General features: G+C 44.7%; 1 protein-coding gene across 1 annotated transcript; it reads right to left on the bottom strand.

The window, feature by feature from the left end:
• Window positions 1-14,351: 14,351 nt before the first annotated feature.
• LOC102708688 (protein MODIFYING WALL LIGNIN-1) lies at window positions 14,352-16,676 on the bottom strand. The gene is made up of 3 exons (XM_006647691.3): window positions 15,482-16,676; window positions 15,175-15,383; window positions 14,352-15,058 (listed from the first exon to the last, which is right to left on the bottom strand). The coding sequence occupies exons 1-3, from the start codon at window positions 15,593-15,595 to the stop codon at window positions 14,764-14,766; spliced, it is 618 nt and encodes a 205-aa protein (XP_006647754.1). The 5' UTR covers window positions 15,596-16,676; the 3' UTR covers window positions 14,352-14,763.
• Between the last annotated feature and the right edge of the window lie 889 nt (window positions 16,677-17,565).

Below are 17,565 nucleotides of genomic sequence, written 5' to 3'. Positions count from 1 at the left end.
GCGCGCCCTTCTCTTTCCGCTCCCTAGACCGATTGATCTCTGCCGTTGCGGCGCGCGCCGCTCCGCGCGCGAGCCACCACATGCTCCTGCGTGCTACCGTTACACGTACCCTTTTGGCACGTTTGGATCAGCACGCACGATTTGCTCGCTGCTAACTTGGGTAACATATAGATCGTTGAAAGCGTAGCCGTGTATATACGCGCGCAACAGGCCAGGCGTTTTGCGTGCGATGTCGCGCTTGTCCAGCTGGTCGGGCAATATAATAGCCCGATCAATCAAACACGAGCCAGCATGCGTGGCAGCGACAATGTCACTCCGGCGGCGGAGGCGGCCGGGGACTGGATGCACTGATAAGCCTGGTGTTGGTGGTGGACGAGTCGGCGCCCGCGACGTGGCCGGCGAGCGCGCGGGCAGCGGCCACCCAACGCTAGCTGACCAGTGGAATAGTAGTATTTGAGATCGTCGTGTCCTCCAACAATAGCGAGCGCATGCTTGAATGGATACGTAAAGGTTTGGGTGAGGCTGGAAGGCTACGCTGGTATTTGATCGCTCAAAAGGTCCAACCGAACAAAGGTATACTAACGAGTACCCCATCCGTTTATAACTATGAGAAATTGAGCATCTTTTGAGAGACTAAGGAAGAACAAAGAAGACAAAAAATCTAGGATGTCTCTCAGTAAGCGAAAGGTGGTTGAACCATTAGGGATATATAAAATGGAAAGGTACTTGAATAGAAGGTGATTGATGCGATAAGTATTCCCTCCAGCTAAATAATTGGTCACGTTTTGGATAAAGACATGGTCTTCAAAACATATATTTGCTATAGTTTTCTATTCTAGTATAGAAAGAAATAAATAAATGCTAATTTCTATTAAATATTTTTAAGGCTCATTTATACATGTTATCCTAGTGTTTTTAAAATAATTGTTTTAAAATTCATTAATAGTTAAAATTTTGACCATAAATTTGTTCAAGACGATATGAATTATAAAACTATAGGGAGTAACACTTCAAATTCCTTTATATTTGTGGGCAAAGGGTGAGACCAACAATCGATTATATTTGTTGATCAAGAGGGTACTAGTGTTAGCTGAGCTGGCTAGCCTATATGACAATTCAAAGACCTTTCCCAACTTATATTTTTACTAGTATATCGCATGTGCGTTGTAATAAAATTTTATTTAAAAAATATAATTAGTGTTATGAAAGTCGAGCTAATAAAAGCAGGTTAATATATGCCTTAGTTATTTTTTCCTTTTAGAAAATAGGTGGGAGTTACGGTGGAGTAGGTGGCGGATTCACTACCGCCCACCACCACCGGAGTATAGAAAAGAAACAGTGAGACTATGAGTCCACCATTTTGGAATACTCGAGTGGGCAAACTGAAAAGGGACCAAACTTATCTATATACAAAACTTGCAAAGACTAGTTTGATTATTTTATTGCCAATATAGGTGTCATATATACAACATTTCATCACCCCTTTGCAAATAGTGTAAATCGTCGCTTGAGTCTAGAATCTTCTTTCAATGCATGTGATATATCAATAGATCTTTGTTGTTCAACAAATGATAATTAAGGTTATGAATCAAACCATCCATCCATATGCCCGACGCCTCCCGCCGTAGATGTTGATACCCATTGCTAACGCCAAAATGAAGGCGGCTAGTGTTATATCTCATCTAGGATTATCTGAATAAGTGTTATACCATACACATTCATATAGGGAAGAGTTTCCAATAAGTAAAAGAAAACATAAAGATAACAACCGTGTAATATACAACTAGGTATGACAAGGTTTAGTTTTCTATGTCTCGGTTTCCATAATTAATCAGGCACAGTTGTTTAGATATGACAGATATTTAGTCATCTTTGATTAGGTATCTATATCTTATAAAGGGAGGTATGGGGTTCCTCGAGGGCCATGACTGACAGATTCACTCGTTGTCCTCATTACTGAGTCTTTTTTAGGGTTTTAGCTAATCAAACTACAATCAATCAGGAGTATGATATTATGTCATCTTTGAGAGCTTGAATCTAGGTAATCTTTGTCTCCTACAGATCATTTTGTACTTTTGTTCTCATGTGCCACCCTCAACAATTATTGTCGACACAAAACATCGACATCTCAAATCACCACTACCCTCACTTGCATGTGGGTAACACCCCTGTCCCTCTTATATTTGACATATTGGCTTGCTTGTTATTGATAGGACTATACTCTCATGTCACTTTGTATATATACCATCATGTATTTTCCACTTATTGACCCAAGCATAATTCTCTCACACATCTTACAAACTCAACTAGCTAACTAGTTCTCCCTGAAATGTGTTAGAGGCATAGCAGTTGATTGGACATCTAGAGGTAAAAGAGATGTTCCGATCGATGTGGGCTGTGCAAGCGGTATGAATCCAGATTCGAGACAAACTCTATATACTAGATATTGTGCATTCACACTACCAGAGAGCTCATGGAGGATTTGGAAGAGAGGTGGAAACTATTGCAGGTGCAACATCTATTCCAACCAAAAGACTACATACCCCCCACGCAAAGATTACAAAAAGTGAGAACTAAAATAAAAAGGGAAGAAATTTGTCTGACTTCCGTCTTATGTGAAAGTATTTTGTAAGGTGTTAGGAGGTGGATTATATATAGACCCATTTGTTTTGATTGACATCTTTTTCATGAAGATCGACGTGCCATTTTTTTACATACTCACTCCATTTGAATTAGAAGTGTGTACTTTTTTTTTGCACACTTCTATCCAGGTAGTTGTTAATTGATCTACTATATCAATCTGATACAAAAGTTTGGTCAACTATTGGAATTGGATTGATTCAAACTGAAATAGAAATTCATGGTTCTTTTGCACATTTTGATCCTGCAAGGGCACCACATCCTAAACATAGTGTAAATGGTGTTATTCTAGTAAGAACTTTAAACAGTGACCTTTTGGTAGGCATGTGACAAGGCTCTTTCGCTTATGCCTATATTTATGTTCATAACTTATTAGCCAATAAAAGGAGTAAAATTGTATATGTATCCGTCATGACTCAAAAATAATTATAAAATAAAACATAGGAAAAATCATAAAATTGACTTCAAAATCAAGCTATATAATTTAAATTTTGACCTACAAGTATAAGAAAAACGATTAGGCCATTGCATGTAATCTTCTTTCTTTCAAATTAAAACTCGCGCCCTCGCGCTTAAAAATTTTCATCAAAGGAAATTGCAGTTGTTAAATTGGCCATGTAATGTCGGCACTAGACATTGAATTATGCCACCCCATCACCTCAATTACACCCGGTCTCTGCTGGGACCAGGTCTTCGTACAGGTCTATGTAGACAAAATATGCTATGGAAAGGTACATGTTGATGGAGGAAGAAGCGAGTCGTTACGAGTGTCAGTTAGTGCCGTTGCATTATTAATTTGTCTGCATAAGACGATCGAAAGGTCTCCTAGATATCTAGAATCTTTGTTTTGCTAAACTTCAGTTGGGTGTGTACAAGCACTACAGCGACCTCCATTCATGTCTACATCGGCACATCGCACTATGTGCGTACTCTCGCAATCCTATTTTGTGCAAAGATAAAATGCCGAAATCCCAGCACATATCATCCACGTAACCTTTCTTTCGTCCTAATTGTTTGTTGTTTGTGGCTCGATGGATTTAGGATATATCCTTCGCTGTATCACAATTCACAAACGTCATTTGTACTCTTTCAATTCCTCGCCGTTCCCAATCTAATGTGTGTGTGTTTTTGGCTATACGATCGTAACGCTCCGGATTCCGTCAGCAGCTAACCGGGCCAGATGCGCCGTACCTAAGCCTACTAATGGATAGTAATCCAATCCAAATCCACTTCGATACATTTCTTTGCTAGTTAGTCTAGCAAGTCAACTCACATCAATTATTCTTTATTAGGATTCAATCCAAATCAATCCAACTTTGATTTTTAGCTCAACTCGCACCAATTCATTTGGTTAAAATAGATCCAATCCACTCTTGCGGAATGGATGCACCCATTTGGTATGCATAAACTCGGATCTAAAATTTTAAAACTCATGTTCATATTATAAAAAATTATCAAATTTGACTGAAATTTGGTACAATGATTTATTATGTATAAAAACAACTTTGTACAAATTTAATCAATTTATACATGTGGATCTCACATATGTCTATTCTCTTATCCATTATCTACCCAATTAGAGGATGTATTTGCCCTCCACGGATTAAATCCATTTAGAAACTGAAATCAGCTAAGCAAATCCAATCCATACCAATCCAAACCAAACCATTTAAAGTAACAGTCCATTTACAACAACCAAAGACAATCCAAATTAAAACTCAATTAATCTATTTTTATCCAATCCATTAGCAGGCCTACGGTACCGTACTCGAACAAATATACTTAGCGAAGCAGCTGCATGCATGCATAAATTTGCAGACATAGGTCCCGACCGGGCTGAACTATATAGGTCCATCTGCAAAATGGCCGCGCCCTGCCTGCATGCGTACGGACTCCATACCCTGCCGCTAGCCTGGTCGCACTGTAGCGCAGATCGTACGCAGCAACGCGACGAGGCGCGAGGCAGGGGGAGATGCATTGAGCATTCAAGCACGCTGCCAGAGGATGAGAGAGTGAGAGGCGTACGTACTGGCACTGCACAACCGGGGCCAGGGCCTACGACGCGCGAGCAAACAGTACAGGAGAGGGGGAGAACGAGAGAAAGAACCCTGCGCTGGTTGATTGGGTTTGGGGGGCGCATGCGGATGCGACGCGCGCGAGTGGTTGCCTGGTCCCTCGCGTCGCCAGTGGGCGGAGCCGCTGAGGCAGCACCCAGGCACGGGGTCCCGCCCCCGCGATCGGCTCCGCGCCACACATATCTTGCTCCCATCCTCGCGCGTACGCGCGCACGCGCTACCCCAATCACGCACTCGCGCGGGCCCTCGCGCGGGCCACCCATGCATGATGATTCACCACGATTCCAGACAGACGTTGATCTGATCGCCAATCGATCGTCGCTCGCGGATTTTGCGTCCAACCGTGCGCTGCGTATCTCGCATTCTCGATCATGCGCGCACCTGACCAGGTATGTGCATGTACGGTCGATCGGTACGCCTCGCCTGTCACCTGCGGATCGATCGATCAACCGTCCATGTGCTGCTGGCCGGCCCCCTGCTGTAATACCGGTAGCCAACTAGTGTTCGGTGTTCGCCGTACGAGCTTCGATTGGTGGCAGGTAGTCTCACCCTGGCTGCTAGCTCAGCTCATCAGCTGATGAGTCTGGACGAGCGAACGAGCGAGCGAAGTCAGTCTACACCGTACTGTACGTACTCCTCGCGTATCATAGGCGAAGTGGCGAGCCATATGATTTTGTCGTCCCTACCGACCGGGCAGGGTCAATGCCGACTACTTGCATATATGGCGATAGCTATAGCTGTTTGCTTGTCTCGTTGCGTACTTGGCTCAGTTCAGTCAGCCTCGGCCTCTTCTATTGCCAAGTAATGCGCATTGCCACGTTAAGGTCGCGTTAGTTGTCTTGGTTTTCCACGGACAAGACAAACTGCTGTCCGAGTGGCCGACTATATGCACAGGCCGTGTTCACCGTTGTCGTTAAAACCGTTAAAGATGAAAATTGCTATCCGACGATATGTTGGAAAGTGGAAACCCGTACCAAACCTGATAGGAAAATTAACGTGCGTACCTTATTAATAGTCAAGTCCAATGCCGACCGTACATGCATCCATGAGGGCGATCATATTCGTAGTCCCGGTTGACACGTATAGCAATGAAGCAGTGCCGACTGGTACTCTAAAAACAGTTACACCACACGCAAACACAATCGAAGAGTCAAAGCAAATCAGAAACTGACGCAAAGGATACGTTCAGCTCACCAGGATTTCTAGATTATCTCCTTCGAAATTTCCGCTTTGAACAGTGTGCGGCTTTGTTTGCACGGTCGATTGATTTCCCATCCTCCGTTCTTCCTCAATAGTGCACGTGTACCTTTCTGCCATGAGGTTTGCAAAGGATATACAGTATGACCAACTGGCTGTAAAGCACGCAGCATGGGCGAACCAAAACGACGCGTGGTTCCATCCATCTGTCAGTTTTCTGTTGCAGCGAAAAGCTCTTTTCAGCTCATCTCGTTCGTCTCTCATCACCGGGAAACGACGCCACGCCGACGCACATCGCCGGCTCGGTCAAAGGCCCCCGAAACGGCCTAGCGTATGCGTAGCATTGCATTCCGGGGGTGGGTAGTTTCTCTCGTAATCCCGTCGGTTTTTATTTTTCAACCATGACGCGCGCGTGCCCTTTTGGTTTGCAGTTATCTCTCCGTCGACGAGACGCGAGCGCGACGGCTGACTTTTCCGCGTCGACTCTGCCCTGCCGTTATCCGGCGCCGCGCACGCGGGGCCCCACGCGAGCACGAGCCACTTGCGCCTGCGCTCCCGCGGTCGCGGTCGCCGCTCCTCTTGGCGCGCCCGCGATGCGAGACCGCGACCGCGACCCCGCGCGCGCGAGAGAGAGAGAGAGAGGAGAAAGACGAGACCGCGAGGGGCAGAGACAGCGACGCGCGGCGCGGCACGGATTAAGCCAGACTCTTTTATCAAACCGGGCAGGTTCAAGGCACGCGTGACGAGAGGAACCAGAGAGAAACAGCCGGGGGCCAGACTGATGTGATCCGCGCCTGATGGAAAACCACGCAAGGCAAAAGTTGAGCGGAACAGCTTCTGGTATTGGTGCCGCCGCTAGCTACTTGATGCCGTTGTTGGTTGCTGCTGGGCTGCTGCTACTTGCACCTGGTCGGCCGTCCCGATACCGCTAATCTAATCTAAACCCCGGTACATGATGGTAGCAGCAATATGCGTGTGCGTGTGCCGTGGCGTCGCTTTCGCTTTCCGTCTCGGCCCGGGATCCTCCCATCTCCCTATCCCCCGCCTTTTCGGTCCTTGCTCTCCTGTCACGCGGGTGGACGCTTCGCCGTGCACTGAACCTACAGTTGTACTGGTTTGTCTGTCTGCCCTACCGGTTGCTCTCTCCACGTCGCCTTCCCCAAGCTAAACTAATACTGTACTAGTAAGCTGCTACTAGTAAACAGCTAGCTAAGCTGCGTGCTCCTCGCTGTTGATACGACGGTTCCCTGCTTCCTTGGTTGCTTCCTTAGTTGTAGTTTACTCCATAATGATATCCAAAAGGCGAAAAGGAGGACCGGTGGGCAAGTAGCTTTGCATCACTCTTCTATTATTTAGTGGCAATCTGGCTAGATTGGGATACAGCTGCTGGTCAGTCTCAAAGCTCAAACGCGAACAGTAGTAGTATACACTAGGGCCTTTGGTGACAGATCATCATTTGTTCTGATCTTCTTTTTGGCCCACGAGCACTCTCTGCCTGGTTAAGCAATCGGGTCTTTCATTATTTTTAGCGGAGGCAAAGGTGAGGATATATGATGTATACATATATGCTAGCTGCAGCACTAAGCCAGTTGTCAGGGTGGACTTGATTGTGCGGACCCATGCATGCGCCATCAACTTTTCTTTCACTTGTTTTTATAATTCAGAAACCTCGATGCGTGCCATATTAAATTTATTTTCCATTCAGCTGTCCTTGTTATCCTTTTTCTGATCACAAGTCCACCACAGCACAGTCCTCAGATTGCTTAGTTTAAGATATGTGCATCCATACAATTGCTCGAGGGAGATACAGCCATGACCCATGAGGCAAAGATCCAAGCTAATGCGTCAGTCCTTTTATGCTGTGCCTTTTTTAATCCATTCACTCGTACATTGGCCAAACCGATCGCTTTGGTCGATCGAGCTGCACTTGTGCTTTTCACTTAAAAAGAAACGCGATGTGTAGCCAGAAACAAAATCGCAGCTGGCTGCGCGTTGCTTTCCGGGAAAAAAGAAGCCCTCAAACTAATGGCATATAAAGGCTTCTGATTTGAGATCACAGTCATCATCACGAACTACGGCCTCTGGCTCCACTAGCGACCACCAGAGGATACTTAGCTCGATCTGCTTTACAGCGCATTTTTGTGTGTCCGTCTGACAGTCGCGGATTGGGGATATCAAAACGCACCAGAAAGACGGCTACAGATCATCAGAAACGGAGATAACCAGGATCTCTTTTTTGTTACAGCTTTTGCCGAGGGCACATATTACGTGTGCATGCAACCTCACAAAATCTTTACACAGATAGCCATGGGATATCTCTCTGATTTTAAAACCTCGTTGTCGAGTGGGGGTGGTAGCTGAATTTGATTCTCGTGAGATTGGCTTAGATCTAGGAACCCGGTACGTATCCGTTTTAATATTTTATTCTGAACAAAAAAAAATCAACTCAGTCTCTCTTTTCTAGTATGCCTTTTCATTTCAGCTAACGTGAACCACTCACGAGAGAACTACGGCGATAAGATGTGATTGTATTCTACTAGTACTATCACGAAAGTTTCTGTCAGAATCCTGGGCCATGTCACTAGCCGGGATAACATGCCTGCTACTGGAATTTTGTGATCCGTGAAGAGTCCAGAGCATAGGCCCATATAGGAAATCATTAAGGCCCCCATTAGGTAGGCTAGTAGCCTATACGTAGAGGTCAGCAATTTATTTTAATGGGCCAGAATTTAGATCTATCGAGAGACTATGAAAAAGGAAAAGGTCATTTTAACTCCTTTAACAATTGGCTGAATCTAATTTACGTTCCTCAGATATAAAACCAGGTACATAGACTTCCTCAACTATCAATGCTACTTTAATAAATCTTTCTTAACTGTTTTGATAGTGATTTTGGCTGATGTGTCACTTACGTGGTGCGTTGACTTGGTTTTAGTCATATATGGTGATGATGTGTAATTACAATTAGCAAAAAAAATCTGAATGGATCCACTTGACTAGCTCCCCCTCCCCATGGGCCGGCACATCCTCCCACGGGCTCAGCTTGAGGGTCGACGATGCGCTGTCGTTCAATGTGGTGGACGCATCGAGCATAGCTATTTTTCTTGTGCATTCCCACCATTAGATTGATTCATTCACGCGGACAATGGAGTTGAATCAGAGAAAAAGTGAAGAGAAATCCGTGGTTGAACGATCTGTGAAGTGAATGCACGATAAATAATTTTATTACTAGATGTTGCAGAAACATCACACGGAATTGCTCAAACCGAAGCAAAATCCACCAAACTACTGCTTGATCGATCGCGAGAGTGTGTGTGCCATTGATAAGCGACATGCGCATGGACGTCGATGTGGGCGCGGACATGGAGAGACCACCGGTGGCGTAGGCGCAGCTCCCACACATCCCAACCCCATCGTGGTCTTGCGGAGATGAAGCTCGGTGAACTGGACACTAAGGGCGTGTTTCACCCGTGGGCCTGGCGAGGCGACCCGGCACCTGACGAGGAGGAGGAGCCCTCGGAGGCGGCCGACTTAGGGTCTGAGTGCTCATGCATCGAGTCCTGCTTTGGGGTCAAGGTCACTAGTGGAAATGAGGCGATGTCCGACGCCGAGCATGAGGCCTCAGAAATAGCGGGAAGTGAGTCGGGGTCACGGCTGGTGCGGGTGTGCCCCCAGGGGAGCGCGGACACGGTGGCCATGGACGATGGCACTGAGAACACGTTCGACACCAACTACTACCAAAACCTCCTGGCAGCCGTGGTGTCCTCGCCTCCGACCAGACCCTCACCACCGACAACGCCACAGCCGCGTTCTTTGCGCAAAACGCACTAGAAATGGCGGGGAGTGAATCCAGTGAGTTCTTTTATTGTTTAGCCGACTATAATTACACAACAACACTATATAGGGTAAAAAACTAAGTCAATGTCCATGTAAGCGATCAAAACTACTCTCAAAACAACCGAGGTTTATTAAACTGGTATTATCAGTTAAGGGAGCCTTTGTACCTGGTTTTATAGTTGAGGGAAAAAAAATTAAAGCTAGAGGGATGTAAATTGTATTTAGCCAATAGTTAAGGGAGAGAAAATAACCTTTACTCGACTATGAAAACGTCTCAACTGTGTAGGCTGGTAAGTTAGGGCCAGTCGTATAGGTGATGGGCCAGAATTTAGATCTATCGGGACTAGAAAACGTCCACTATAGATCTCACAGTTATTGATCAAGTTTCATTCATATAACTCAGCTGTAGAATTGGGGTTTATAACATCCTTTACCTATCAAAACCGTTGCAATTAAGTTTCTGGACGGTTTCATTCTACAGACAGCACGTTATTCGGATCCTCATCCGACGTGTCATCTACGACTACGTAGAATTACAGTTAGTAAAAGAAAAAATAAATCACTTTTCTATGTTCTATTCCTCACGCTCCAGTATTTGGCCAAAAAAATACCTCCCCACTTTTAAGTTCGTACAACTAACTTATTTTTTAGTGTGAGACTATTTCCAACAATATTTCGTGTCACACATTGATGCCCCTCAATCACATACCGACCTCAATTGTGTTTCACTAACCAAACCGGCTCCACACATAGGTACATATGGGTCTCACACCCGTGATCCACTGGACTTCAGGCCTAGACCACCCAAGTGTTCATGGTACGGAAGATATTGGCTCAACTGGAAGGAAATCTTGCTATGCCTAAAAGCTAGCCTAAGAGATAAATGATATTCCCTACTTTTTAAGTTGGTATAACTTTACCTTCATTTTCAATATGGACTGTTCCCAACATCCATGCAAGGCTCCTCTCTGAGTGGTGGTAGCGCCGATCTTGTCGCACAAGAAGCTGTAGCAGAGGTGGAGGCTGAAATGGTGGCTGAATTTAAAACCTTCGTGTGGGGTGGTAGCTAAATTTGGCTCTCATGAGATTATTTAGATCTAGAAACCCTCGAGATAATTAGTTGGCTTATTTATAATTAAAAAATAATTTACGAATAACCTTTTATATATGTTCTCTTAGATATAAAGCCAAGGCTCAAAATAAATTGCTATAAAAATCTCTAAAATCTACTCTAAATTTAAGGTTAAGAATTTAAAATTTGACCTATAAATATAGGAAAAACAAAAAGATGTGACCGATAATTTCTTTAAAGTTTTCTTGATCCAAACCAAGCCTCCGTCTTATTGTTCTATAATATAATCGTTGGATGATAACAGCCTGACTTGATTAGACTCTACCCAATAAATCACTACATGGTGGGGATGTTTCATTGCTCATTGAAATTGCTGTTCTACCACTCTCAAAATGTGGGTTCGCTATAATACCACTTCTAATTTTTCCTTCGCTAAAATGCTATTCTCAAACTTGTGCAATATGGTTAAATGACATTTATCTCATTTCCTTCCAAAAAAAATCAACCAGACAATTTTTTTGGGTGAAATGTCATTTGCGCCCTTAACCCATTTACTAAAAGAACTTGATTCACTTTGTAAATTTAAGTGTGGAAGAAATAGTAACCTAAATTTTATAATTGTGGGTGCTTCCTTGAACGGTTAATTAAGTTAACTACTCAAATATTATCAGAACACATAGAATTATGCTTGAATGGTGCATTGGTGCATATATTTTTCATTTTATTTTTATATATATTTTAGTTTGTAATAAATATATGGCTTGCCTCACCACCTTATTTGATATTATATGTTTAATTATTTTTTTATTTTCAAAAATATTTCTCTAATTGCCCACACCATTTGATTAACTGAACTAGCTTATTACCTATAATCTCGAGGGTAATTAGGTAAACTCACAAGAGAATAAAATGAAAAAACATTTTCTTTTGTTCCAAATGAATGAAGATGATATTTCAACGTGTTGCAGTAGTTTGAGAATGGTATTGTAGCGAAGGCAAAACTAGAAGTGGCATTTTATCGAACCCACATTTTGAGAGTGGTAAAATAACAATTTTATCCATTCCAAAATTTAAGTATTTTTACTCCCTCCATATTTTTTTATATGACGCCGTTTACTTTTAGGTCCACGTTTGACCATTCGTCTTATTCAAGAAAGTTATATAATTATTAATTATTTTGTTATAATATAATTTATTATTATAGAAACTTTAATTATGCATTATAATTTTGCATATTTGGATATAAATTTTGAATAAGACGAATGGTCAAACATAATTCTAAAAGTCAACGGTGTCATACTGGAGGGAGTAGTATATAGATTTTATTTCACATACTACTATATCTCCCATATGTTATAACGAGATTTTAATTAAAGTAAAATATCATTAACTTATTATTACTATTAGTTTCTGCGTATATCATCTCATAATTACTTTATATATTTGTTAATGTTTTTATATTAACTATATAAATCGGAGAGTTGGTGGTTGAGTGATGATAAATTCACAAATGTTTATTTTCAAAGAAGTACACACAAATGATTCTAACGCTATTTATATTACTTATCCCATATAAGTCACTCACCATTTATACTTTTTTTCTCATCTTATACTCAATTTCATTCATTCCATATTAATTGGGATGCGTCAAATATTTTGTTACTATCTTTAATATCTACTAAATATTCACTTCTCCCAAAAAGAAAAAAGAGAAACAAATGCAAAATGAACGATCAAGAATAGGCCGGTAGTGTTTATCTTCCAACGCCCGCATTGCTTGGCTTGGCTCATCTAATGATCACCTAGTGCGTTGCTTACATATGGTCTTCCGCTTTGCGTAATGAATGATCCACTGCTGATCATGGAAAAAAACTGTCGGTGCTCTAGTAATAAGAGAGTTACGGAGTAACTAACGTATTTCCCATGCATTTTTCCTGTGCAAGAAAACAAAGAACACAGGATAGATGCCAGCCCGTATGGCTCACTTGCCGAATCATTTTGCCTTATTTTCCACTTTCCACCCGTAGCGTACTAGCATACCAAGCCAACCTGCTGCTGATGCCAACCTGAAAGAGAACATCGGACCTGCCTGCATCGATTTTTTTTTAAAAAAAATCACAGTTGCACACCCTTTCCAGCTTTACGATCTGACAGAGTGCAGATATAGTTTGTCCTTTGCACGCTTCTGCGTTGCATCGTTCGCCGCATTGTTGGACCAGCGGCGCCGTCTCATCCTCACTCGGCAAATTCCATGCTGCTACTACTTCCAAAGCCGGAGATTGTACGTTTTTAGGGCCTGGTTGTTTCTTTGGAACTTTTTTTTCCCTATCATATCGAATATTTAGACACTAATTAGAAGTATTAAATATAGACTATTAATAAAATTCGTCTCATACTCTAAACTATTTCCCGAGACGAATCTATTAAGCCTAATTAGTCCATAATTAGCGAATGTGATGCTACAGTAAACATTTGCTAATCGTGTCTTAATGAAATAATCTTTATTTATGCAATTAGTTTTATTATCAATTTATATTTAATACTCCTAATTAACTCTAAACATCCGATATGACAAGGGACAAAAAAAAAATCCCTAGATCTAACAACCACTTATGACTCTGAAAAGATAGAAACTGAGAAACTGATGGCCTTATACGGTCTAGATAAATTTTAACCCATATAAATAAAAAATGGGTAGGAATAAAAATACATGATCATATTAATTCATAGAATTTTTCTAACAGGTTTAATTAATTGGATAGAAATTTTCTTGAACCTGTACGGTTTTTCTTATACGTAATTTCTGAAAACAAAATATTTTTATAGGAATCCAATCCTTTTATATTTCATCGAATCGAATGGATTACAAGTGTTTTTTTATCCATGTATCTCCTACAGGGACGGACACAGTCTTACAGTAGCTATGGCTGGAGCCCTACGCCTAGATCCATCACCCCTTTAAAATTATATAAAATTATCATATAAATTTTAAAAACAGTTAATACTACATTAATTTAGCCCTATTTTTCAAATTATTTTTTTTCCGGCCGCGATCTCCAACAGGCTACGCCCCTGCCTAAGTGCGTATGAGCCAACGTGCATATCATTCTCATTGCAAGTTTGCAACAATGCGGCTGCTTAATTAACATGGAGCCATTACATTGGTATCCCCGTGTCATTTTTGTCTTCCCACAGGAAAGAGAGATAGGATTCACAGTCTACAGAGTCGAAAAGAATGTATGCTAGTACATAGGACGGTTGGGGAAGTTTTTGGCAGTTAAAACTTCTCACAAAATTTTTATTTCTAAGTATTAGAAGTTCTTATAAACATCATCCTGTTTCCTAGAATCTGGAGTCTTAAAACTCAGAAAATAAAATAAAAGTAAGACGTTGTAAAAAGTAGTTTTCTAAAAAATTATGAGAAATTTACTTCTCTTCAGTTGATTCTGAAAATCCTGAGCTCCCAAAGCAAACTCATAATATACAGAGCCAGCCTTTGCCAGCAGCACAGCACCAAGCGAACATGCTGAAATACGAGCGTACAACCAAGAGACACGTTCTGGATATATAAATAAATAAAAGAAAACAAGCACGAAAAGCTGGCACGCACGAGCAAGAAAGTACTAGTAAAATGCTGTGATTAATTCATGTATCACCTGTGTTTCCTTTGCATGGGTCGGTTTAATATGGTTTCATTTACAATTTGCACGGCCGTGGTCAGTAGTTTTGTCAGTAATGCTATGTACCTTTGTCCAGCTAAAATATCTAACCCACCGGTATACCCGCCTCCACCCATCATCAGCCCCACCCGTCTCCGGCCGTTGCCCTTTGCCAGCAAGCGGAGATGCCCCCACGCGGCTTGGCCTTTGCGGGACGAACAGCGCGGCGCACCGTCCACCCCTCCAGCCCTCCTCCTCCGGTTGGCCCGCCCCGTCTGCGTGGTCATTGCTTGGATCGCCCGCTCGCCCGCTCGGCGTCCTCGGCCGCGTCGGGACGGGCTGTCGCTGTGGCGGCCGGGCTGCCGGCTGCTGCTGCGGTGGCGCACGAGGATGGTTTGGCGGCGGAGGTGAGGCCGAGGATGAGGAGCGCCGTGACGACGACCAGCGCGGCGGCCCCGCCGAACACGCCGTTCCTCGCGACGTAGCAGTCGCCGTCCATCCACCCGCGGCCGTACCGCTGCCCGTGGTTCATGCTCGCCGCGGTCGCCAGCAGGACGACGGCCAGCGCGAAGCTCACCCTGCAAAACGGCCGGCGACGCGCGGGCTCAGTGATCCACTCGCACGGCAGAAGCGTTTTGACGAAGGAACCATGCATTGATTGTTTGTTTGGCCGCCATGGGGCCAGGGGGCGTACCATGAGAGGACGAGGATGGCGACGGACGCCGCGCGGCGCTTGGCGGTGGACGACTTGCTGCGCTTGGACGCCGCGCACATGGTGGTCGCCGCCGCCGTGGTGCCGACCAGCTGCGCCACGGAGAGGAAGGCGATGGCCGCGACGCCCAATTCGAAGGCGGAGCTCTTGGGCAGCGAGCAGAGGCTGCCGTCCAGCTTCATGTCCTTCTCCTGTGCAAAGGCATCACCCAGATCCAGGGCGTGAGTGAGATCAACCGACCGACCCGCCCGCCATGCCGGCGTCGGAGAGCGCAAGAGCGGAGCCTGACCTTGACTTTGCGGAATTCGGCGGCGAGCGAGCAGGAGAAGGCCGTGGCGCTGAGCAGGACGACGACGCCGCAGATGGCGGCCCGGCAGGACAACCCCCTGCTCCACTTCTCCATCGACACGCCCCCACCCACCCCGAGCTGAAACAACACAAGAAAACACCTTCCCCCACGGCTTAAGTACGTAATTCGATCAAATCTCTCTTCTCCTACCTCGCTTTGCTTCTCGAGAGCGCATCTAACTACCACGATGAGCGCATATAAATGAGAGGAAATTCTCCGAACAGGTCAAGACGCCAATACTAATTGGCTGCTCGGAATAATCGAAGAGAGTTGGTAGGCTTTCGATGATGATGGAAACAGAGGAGGAGAGAGACTGGACGCTAAACAAAACCAAACCACATGGCCTCGTCGACTCATTGGTCCAGAGACTACTGGCAATAGTTTAGCAATTTTATGCACGAATACTAGAAGAGAAGAACGAGAAAGAAGAGGAAAGGAGGATAGAAAGAAGATGGAATTGGCAAGATGAGAGGGCCTCCTGATCTGATCCCCATGTTGAGGAATTGACGGGTTGGCACTTGGCAGATTGGTTTGGTCAACCAGATAGCCCCTGTACCGGTTGGAGAAGGTGGCCGATAGGCTAGGAAAGGAAGCCTGCAAGGAAAGAATCACGCTACATCATGGCTAATCGCCCCTGCACCAGGCACTACCTATGTGAGGCCATTGTTTAAAGTCTAAACGCAAGTCGTGTCACTCACCGCCAGATCAGGCCAACCCAAATGAACAGGTAAACAGTGCATCAACCAATAATAACCGGCGTGTGTGGCTGACTGGCTGTGCTTCATGTGCGTGCAAAAAGGGGAAAAACTTGAGAATGACCGGGAGGGGAGTGGAAGGATTGCGACGAATCGCCTTCGTTCTTTCTTTCTTTACTTTTGCACAGAGAGTCCCCTTTCCTTGACGTTTTCGTCTTTCGCGTTCGCTGGGAGGCAGCGGCAGACGGCGACGGCGATGTTGCGGCGGCGGCGGTGGCGGGCGCTGTGCGGAATGGATCTTCCCGGACGTTTGGGCCGGGATCCGGTTGCTCACCACCCCCACCCTTCGGCTGTCGCGTACTCGCGTGGACTCGGCCGGGTAGTGGCCTGGTGGGCGCGCGCGTGGCCCAGCCTCGGGGCGTGTAGTAGTGGGAGTAGCATTCTCGTCCTCGCCGTGGCTGACGGTTTCCATCCGAGCCTGTTTCGTTCGCTCTCCGCCGCCGATCGTGTCCATCGCCTCGCTTTCATCTCTCCCGTTGGTCCTGATCTAGACTTGCCTCGCCCAGTTGAAGCCGTTCGATTCGCGGGGATCGTTTTTCTCGCAGCGCGGAGCGATTAATTTCGCATGGCTCGCCGGCACACGAACAGATGGAGAGGTTAACCAAGTCGTCACGCGTCTCATTCTCATGCGTCAAGTCGACGATGACATGGGAGGAACAGCCTTCATGGACGATGGTTAAGGCTCCGTTTACTTCCTAAAAATTTTCACCTAAAAATATTACATCAAGACTTTGGACACCTAAATAGAGTATTAAATATAGATAAAACGAAAAATTAATTATACAGTCATGTGAGAAATCGTGAGACGAATCTTTTGAGCGCCATAAGTGCTACAGTAACCTACATGCGCTAATGACGGATTAATTAGGCTCAAAAGATTTGTCTCGCGGTTTCCACGCCAGCCGTGAAATTCGTTTTTTCATTCTTATCCGAAAATTCTTTCCGACATCCTGATGTGACACGCAAAAATTTTTATTTCACCAACTAAACACCCCCTAAGACGATGGGAAAAAAAGATGTGCATCTCCAATACTGGCCTGCAATCGTTGACTGCAAAGCCATCGTCAACCATGCAGCCGTCAGCTTTGCTTTTGCAAGCGAAAGAGGCAGTCCGACGTGGACGGTTTATCCCTACCGGCTACCAGCGTCCACACTCCAGAGACACTAACCCCATCAGCAAGCAAAGCCGTTGTCCGCCGCGTCGTGATTTAGCTTCGGATTTGAACGAGACAGAGACACGGTTGAATGTTCGACGCCAATCATGCACTT

Source organism: Oryza brachyantha, chromosome 2 (assembly GCF_000231095.2).
Source record: "Oryza brachyantha chromosome 2, ObraRS2, whole genome shotgun sequence".
NCBI classification, from domain to species: Eukaryota; Viridiplantae; Streptophyta; class Magnoliopsida; order Poales; family Poaceae; genus Oryza; species Oryza brachyantha.
Note: the sequence above shows the minus strand (reverse complement) of the source record. Positions and strands in the feature narration are given on the sequence as shown.

Coding starts and splice junctions, on each gene's coding strand:
- LOC102708688 (XM_006647691.3), bottom strand. CDS start 15,595: ATGGAGAAGTGGAGCAGGGGGTTGTCCTGCCGGGCCGCCATCTGCGGC. Junction 15,384..15,481: donor CCGAATTCCGCAAAGTCAAG/GTCAGGCTCCGC, acceptor GCCTTTGCACAG/GAGAAGGACATGAAGCTGGA. Junction 15,059..15,174: donor GCCATCCTCGTCCTCTCATG/GTACGCCCCCTG, acceptor GCCGTTTTGCAG/GGTGAGCTTCGCGCTGGCCG.